The sequence below is a fragment of the Setaria italica genome, chromosome VII (genome assembly GCF_000263155.2).
Source record: "Setaria italica strain Yugu1 chromosome VII, Setaria_italica_v2.0, whole genome shotgun sequence".
In the NCBI taxonomy this organism is placed as follows: Eukaryota; Viridiplantae; Streptophyta; class Magnoliopsida; order Poales; family Poaceae; genus Setaria; species Setaria italica.
This window is the reverse complement of record NC_028456.1, coordinates 15,549,939-15,557,761: the sequence shown is the minus strand read 5'-3', so window position 1 is coordinate 15,557,761 and position 7,823 is coordinate 15,549,939. Positions and strand designations below refer to the sequence as shown.

Sequence of the window (7,823 nt, the reverse complement as noted above, 5' to 3'; positions counted from 1 at the left end):
AACCTGAATGCCAATAATGGTCGACTATAATGCATTCTCAAGATCTTGCGTGGAGCAAATCCTATCGCTCTAGCTCAGCAGCAGTAGTCTATCGATCAACTCTAGGTTAGGTTTAGGCTCCACATATGAGATTTCGGTGTTAATGCTTCGGTCTCCCTTCTCTTCTTGGTGACGGGGAGCATGCAGGGTGGCTTTGGTTTCCATTGCGAGATCGGCAAGGTGGTGTCCACGACTTCGCTTCAGAATAAGGTCCTCTGGGTTTTTCTCTACCTCAACGTTGCTTTCTCTGGTGGCGGCGAAAGCCTTGTGAGGTGAGGTCTAAAAGATTTGAGGTTTTTCATAAAAACATCAATTATTGCTGGCCATTCCAGAAGAGTTTGGCAGGGGTCACCCCCAAGGATTTCAATGCTTTCATTGACAACGTCGTCGTGGCGGGGCGGACGGAGGAAGGAGGCAAGCGATTTCTTTTTTTTTCGTAGGTGAGTGGATAACGAAGCGAAGAGAGGGGGCGAAGGTTCTCGATGGAAGGAGAGGGGTCTCCCGCTAATCACCTCTTTCGAAAAATGCTTTGCCTTTACTTTTCTTCTTGAAATTTATGACTCCTAGCTCTGAAAATTTGGCATTCGAGGTGTTGGGGATCGCCAAAACCTAAACACCCTCGAGCGCCGTACGTGGGATAAAAACCCTTCAACCTCGCAAGTTTCGGACAAAAAATAGAACTTAGTTAACCTCGCACGTTTTATAGGGACTCCTCTAGTAGTAAAACTCGTACCCGCGTATCACCTCTGCTAATGGAAGGGCTCGAGGTTGGTGACTAATGACAGTGATGGCTAGACTCCAACTGAGGTAACTCTCGAGTGTTTGGAATCGGTCCCGAACATCTTGATTTTACCTTTTTTACTCTTTACTTAGAAACAGTACTCAGAAGTTTTTTACTCTTTACTTAGAAACAGTACTCGGAAGAGAACTGTGCGAGGCTATGAGTTCTCGACGAAGCTTAACAAAGTAGGCATCTCAAGGCTAGACGTCCATCTCGGATCATGCATGAAGCCTCGAGGATAGAGGATCAACTTGACGCAAAGGCGAAGTCTCGAGGTTGGAAAGATGGAGACGTGAGAAACGTGACCACGTGAAAGAATTCAATTTGTACACGTTACCTTCAATGATATTTATGTATGGCATATCCCAAGAATGTAGTGGTTGAGGAAAAATATTTTCAGAATGTAAAATGGCTCATGAGTTACTACAAAAGGAGAGCCTTACCCCAAAGAGAGATCTACTGTTTTCCAATCCCAAGTGTTATTTTCTTCTATTCACAAATCTGTTCGGTGTCAAACTCCTTTGAGAATTTGAGACCAACACGAGGCACCTGCGAATCAGCCCAGTCCATTTAGGGCGTGATTGGTTGGTTGGTCCGGCGTAGCCTGGCTTGCACATGTGAACCAGGCTCCGGATACGCAGTTGATTGCACATGTCAAGACGTGCAGCAAAATATGGCGCTGGCACACCCGTACCACAGGCTTCAGGCTTAACCTTACAACACACAATCCATGCCAACGCCTAGAATCAGCAAGCGAGACAACGTTCTCTCGCGCTTAAGCCAACTACCATCTCCTGCACGAGCAGCCATACATCCCAAATCCTAATACGTACTGTACATCCTAAGAAACACGTCCGGAAGATTGCTCTCATTCAGCCCTCCTCTTCTTTCTTGCATAAGTCTTCAACTTATAGCTAGCTGCTACCGCCGGCTCAGCGTTTTTCTTCTTCCTCGCATTCGTTTCCAGCTTGCTCCCTGCAGCCAGCCAAGGGTGCCCGTTAACAAGAGAACTTGATAGGGCATCTTCCTTTAAATGGTTCTCAGCAAAGCATAAGAAAGCACGCTCTTCAAGACCGCCAGCTAAAACAATGAGAGATTCGGGACAGACCTTTGGGCGATGGTGAATCTAGGCCGACGACGCCAACAATCGCGCCATCCTACAAGAAAAAGGCACTTCATGAGACAATAAAATTTTAAAAGGCATGCCAACTTTGGAAATTATATTATTGGGCAACTAAACAACTCTACGCTTAGTTTATACTGATACTTCACTCGCTGCACATTACTTCTTCCGGCTCAACTTACAGGGGTTGTATAGAAGAAAGTGAACCTTCATATTTCATACTTGATGCTGTGAAGATAATTTCATCATATACTGAGTTAAACGACCTCTTCTACAAAACCTAGTTGAAAATTGCATACTGTGGCGATAAAATAGCAAAAACAGAAATTTGCACAGATTGGCTGGCATTTAGCAAATCATAGTGTTGCGCATCGCAAAGGTGTTCGATCTCATAGTCAATGTGTTAATTTGCTCTAGTTTAAGGTATAGCATATTTATATCTTTCTGAGCCTATCTGTTAAAACATAGCATCTGTTAGAGTAGCTAATCTTGGAAACATTAAAAAAAATACTAACCATGTCATAGACAATCCTTTGACATCCTTTATCCAATGTGGGTACTACTACACGACCTGAAATAGAATTTCCATTTCTTTAGTATAATGAATATATGATATGAAGCTGCAGACTGAAACAATCAAAGACATACCCGATCTGGTTTTTCTCAGTTTGAGAGATTCAGGTGTGGACATTGACAATGACGTGGTCCTACCACGGGTAAGCGGAGAGTCATGGGCCTAAAGAAACATTGCAATAAATACATATAAATATCAATCTCACGCTACCAACATAAGGTCCCAACAAAACTTTTTAACTTCAAATAAATATCATAAAAATATGTACTTGAAATATAAGGACACTTTTGTGACAGCCCGATCTCAAGCAAATGAATTAGGCCCTGTTTGGTTTGCAGAATTGGATATGGATCCAGTGAGGAGCTAGGCTAACAAATATGGCATGGAGCCAATATGGAGCTAGTGGAGTGAGGCCAGGCCATTGTTGACGAATGGCAAGTGAGCCAACACTGACCAAATGTTATGGCGGAGCGTGCCAGGGAGGACCATCTGGCTCCACCCCCCTTCTATGCCTGCATGCCAATGCCACTCTAGTGCATTCATGACACGGCTGTGATGGAGTTTCACGTTCAAGGCCTGGCGGCAAAACAGCAAGCTGTTCTTTGTGGGATTGGATTTTTCAGAGCAGGCAATCAAACAGCAGATGGAACTGACTTGGTTAAATTTCGCTTTGACATTATTCCCTGCTAACCAAACAATATAATTGCATTGGAGCCCATTTATGTTTCCACATGGAATCAAATTGGAGCCTCAATACTATTCATCCAGTCCAATTCCACAAACCAAACAGGAGTGTTATAGATCTATATGCCATCAGCAAGTTACAACTGCGGAAAGCTAACGCTTGCAATCATTAACTTTCTAAAGTTCTTTACAAAAAAACGAACTATTGCACTTACATATGGAACTGGGCTGGTCAATGGAGATCTTGTAGCACCCCGCAACTTTTCAAGTGCAGACCTTTGCTTCTTTGGCGGGCCTGAAGGCTGCTATCCAAGGCATAGATCAATCAACTTTGTTATGCATGCATAAATAAAATGAGCAACACAAATAAGATAACAAGCTGAAATATGCTAAATACAAACCTGTCACCATGAGTAACACAAATAGTATAAGTACAACAAGTCATGAACATATAAAATACTGCAAGATGCCTCTTACCTAGCATGCTTGAGATTTTGTGGACCATAATTAGTGGTTTTAAGATGAACATCTTATATGTGATGTTTACACCAGTCTAGTCAATTCCTTAATTATGTTAATACTTTGATATTAATGTGGAAACATGTTGCTACATAAAGATGTGCACATAAATGTCTACAGGGCATTGCCTTGTATAAAGATATCAACTGCAATCTTCTTAGTCCTACAGTCCTACTAATTCAGTAATGCTACAAAGATTGTGTGATGTGCAAATGATTTATCAATAAACATAAGGGGCATACAACACAGAAGACATGCCATGATAAGCATTTAATGTGCTAAAACTTTGAAGTGGCTTCGATAAAGATGATCCTTTATGCTGAACTGTTGATTGTGCGATAACGTTTTTGTTTAAAGATCTATCAGTGGGTCAGTATCACTGTTATACTTGTTAAAGTTATGCCAATGATTCCATTACATCAAATAACCATCCAACATAACACTACTTTGGCCCTCTTTGGCACGGCTTGTGATTGTGCAGAAACCATTTAATGGAAAAGCTGGTGAAAAGCAGATTCAAGTTAGTCCATTCCTGGAATCTGCTTACTGATACGCTGCTGCTGAACCCTACCAATTCGCACAGGTTCTTCTTAATCCGTGTAAAGGTCAAGTGAGCTGTGCCAAGCAGGGCCTTTTGTGTACCAGTATGTCAAACTACATTAGAGAAATGAAGTTCAAACACTGATTGATTCATTGACACTTTTTGAGGGTATTTTAAAGGTAAAACCCTCTTTTCTCCGGTTACCACACATCTGAATAAACTGAAGTTAACTACCTTCTCATTTGAAGGTATGTGTTGCTGTTTTTCCTGGCAACCTTGACTCTTCAAAGAAGCCACTGGAGTTGTTTTACAACCTAAATTATGGGAAAACACTCTATTAGAAACATCATTGAATTCCTAGGAGAAAATATCTGCTGTTAAATAGTTACATGTACCTAAGAGTGAAGTATTGTCCACCCCTTCATTGACTGCATCATTGGTACATTCCACTGTAGGAGTTAAAGAAACATTGGTAGCAACATCATCATGACCTCTTTCTCTTGTAACGCTGCCCACAATGAAGCTTGTTTCAACGCTATTCACCTCCTCAAGTACAGATGTGCATCTTTCACTATTATCATTCAAAGCAGCAGCACCTTCATTTGTTGGAGTGTCACCAATGCAAGTGTTTTTCTCAAGTCTTGTTGTCTCATTTGACAGATAGGAAGAGTTTTGCACATCTAGACAAACAGAAGTTGGCATTCCTTCATCTACTGCTGCCTTCTTATTCAATGCCACGTGGCCAGTTTTTTCCCAACAACCTTGAGTCTTCAATGAAATCACTGGAGTTCTCTGATCACCTAAATTAAGGGGGACACAAACGCTATTAGAAATACGAGTGAAATGAATTATTTGTTGTAGAAGGGGAAATATGAACAGCCTAATAATCTCCTCTTACACGTACTTGTGGATAGAGCATTGTCTGCCTCTTCATTACTAGCATCATTAGTACACTCCATTGTAAGCACTAAAGATGCATTAATATCAATATCACCATCATCTCTTTCTGTTAAAGCTCTGTCAACAGTCAAGTGTATTTCCACATTATCCACCTCATTACATACAGCTTCATCTCTTTCTCTATCATCATTTGAGGCAGCAGCATTTTCATTTGTTGCAATATCACCATCACAAGTGTATTCCTCAAACCTTGGCGTTCTATTTGGAAGATAGGAGTTTTGCACATCTAAACAAACCGAAGTTGGCACATCTTCATTTTGTTTAGATGCTGCCTTCTTACTCAGTGCAACATGCTGTGCTTTTCTCTGATCACCTAAACATTGTAAATAAGGACAAACAAACATCGTATTAGAAACATCAGTGAGATGAAATATAGCTAGGGGAGGAGAAAATATGAGCAACATCTAAAAAATCTGCTCTTACATGTACTCGTGGGTGTAGCACTGTCTGCTTCTTTATTGGCTGCATCATTAGGACACTCCACAGTGAGCACTAAAGATGCATGAGTATCAATGTAACCACCATCTCTTTCTCTTAAAGCTCTGCATGCAGTCATGTGCATATCCACATTATACACCTCATTACATGCAGCTTCATGTCTTTCTCTGTCGTCATTTGAGGCAGCAGCATTTTCATTTATAGCAATATCACCATCACCAGTGTATTCCTCAAATCTTGGTGCTCCATTTGGCAAATGCGAAGATTTTTGGAAGGCAGCATCATTGCGTGAGTAACTCCTAACACTGTTAAGAAGTTCGCTGAGCAAAGATGTTCCATGTGAATGGAAGCGTTCCCCCAGTTGAAATTTCTCCAAGTAAAATCGAGTTGAATCCACTTCTGAGTTGCCAGTGCCTGTCTCCTTGGGATAAAGCAGGTTGCAACTTTGCCACCAGCATGGAAATCCGATCATGAAGTTTTCACAGACCTGCATGCACGGTTGGCAGCCAAGACCAAGGCATTCATAAGCGCAGTGCATGCCTAATGATCTTTTATGGACATGAATTCCGGCAAAAGTTATCAACCAAACACAACTTTTGGTAGATGATATCTTTTAGATAGTAAGATATTGCTCAAGTCTAGAATAAGTTGCAGTCAGCTTTCCATAGGAATACAGAAATAGAATCACAGGATAGATGGAGAAAGCAAATGATAGAACATGGTCTTTGACACAGCAGTCAATTCAAAATTGGCCAAATGGACATTCAACTGGTACTTGAAACAAGAAACACAAAACAGGATGTGCATACCTTACTCGAATATCCATTGGCGATCGTTCGCGAAACATTGAGTGAGCCACGGATGAGAAGTACAATTCCATCTTCAGTTTCAACAACACAAGTCTCATAGCGCTTTGTAATGGTTGCAGGAGCGAACTCCTGGACTGTTTGGTTCCTGTCAGAAGCGAGCAACAGATAACTGTTTTTATCAGCAAATGAAAGAATCAAGGCCTCACACTCTGAAAAAAGAAAAGCAGCCCTGTTAAATACGTACACAAGCAGCACGATTTCTAAAATATTAAGCCTCACACGAAGGTGCCCCCCCCCCCTGAAGAAATGCTCACCTTTCAAATAAGCCCCCGACGGCGATCTTCCGGTCGTCCCCTTCCACTCTCGTCAGCCACCACTCGAACATCGTGACCTGAACACCAGAAATGCAGGCGGGCGGGCGCCCAGCCACTCAATCGCGTTAGGGCACACGCGTCTCGGCCAAGGAAGGAGGGTGGGGGGGGAGAGAAAAAGTTACACGCGCCCTAGCAGCATAGCGTGGCCGAAGGGCGTACGTACGCAGGGGCGCTCGGCGGCGTCTAGGTCGCTGGCGGCGGAGGCGGCGGCGGCGGCGGAGGCGGCGGTGGCGGGGAACGCGCGCCGGGAGTAGGACGGGCTGAGCAGCGACGGCGGCATGCCCCGGCGAGGGGTCGACGCCCGCGGCGCAACGGGGGTCCGCGGGGGCGGCTGCATTTCGATCGGATTCTCTCCCGTTGGGGAGGGAGGGGAGGGGACGAAGAACAGTGCGGGTTTTTCTTGTTTTTTTTTAAATGACGACGAAGGGCGCAGGGTTTTGGAGAGAGAGGAGTGTGTGGTGGTGGGGCCGCGGGGGCAGCGGAGCAGAGGTGCCTGGGGACTCTACTCCAGAGGTACTGGGTCACTGACGTGCGGGTCCGCTCGTGCTAGAGCCCACACGTCAATGGGTGTGAGTCCCTCTATGAGAAGACTTCGCCCCGCTCTGTTGTGTGACGCTGATGGATGGGCCCCGCAGGTCTTGCAGCCTGGTTGTTGATTTCAGAGTTTACTAAATTTGATTGAAAACCATGTTCCTGAAGTTTGAGATCATAAAAAAATATTATTTATTTTTTAGATTCTACATAATACAATGATCTCTAATGCCATGGTTTTTAAATTGCTATTTGATCGTACTAATTGTACAGATGGTACATGGTAGGGAATCAAAGTTTTCATTATATTCAACACTATAGTAAGCTAGATGTTATTATTAACCAAACACGTCCCAAATGACTAAACAAGTTACTTTTGCTAGTGGACATAGGGTATCCTTCCAGCAACAATTTGTTAGAAAAAGATTTTTCCCTAGACATTTGCTAGGG

At 43.2% G+C, this 7,823-nt stretch overlaps 1 protein-coding gene across 3 annotated transcripts; it reads right to left on the bottom strand.

Moving 5' to 3' along the window:
- Positions 1–1,280: 1,280 nt before the first annotated feature.
- On the bottom strand, positions 1,281–7,236 carry LOC101765084. 3 transcript variants are annotated; one of them, XM_022827988.1, is made up of 12 exons: positions 7,006–7,236; positions 6,783–6,859; positions 6,469–6,613; positions 5,645–6,146; positions 5,166–5,534; positions 4,657–5,061; positions 4,496–4,575; positions 3,417–3,506; positions 2,592–2,679; positions 2,459–2,514; positions 1,929–1,977; positions 1,281–1,795 (listed from the first exon to the last, which is right to left on the bottom strand). In XM_022827988.1, exons 1-12 carry the CDS (start codon positions 7,177–7,179, stop codon positions 1,689–1,691), a joined length of 2,142 nt encoding a protein of 713 aa, XP_022683723.1. In that variant the 5' UTR covers positions 7,180–7,236; the 3' UTR covers positions 1,281–1,688. The 3 variants fall into 3 exon arrangements, with proteins under 3 accessions (XP_022683723.1, XP_012702865.2, XP_022683724.1); XM_012847411.2 differs by having other exon boundaries at positions 3,417–3,503; XM_022827989.1 differs by lacking the exons at positions 1,281–1,795; positions 1,929–1,977; positions 2,459–2,514; positions 2,592–2,679; positions 3,417–3,506 and adding an exon at positions 3,515–4,374.
- Positions 7,237–7,823: the final 587 nt, after the last annotated feature.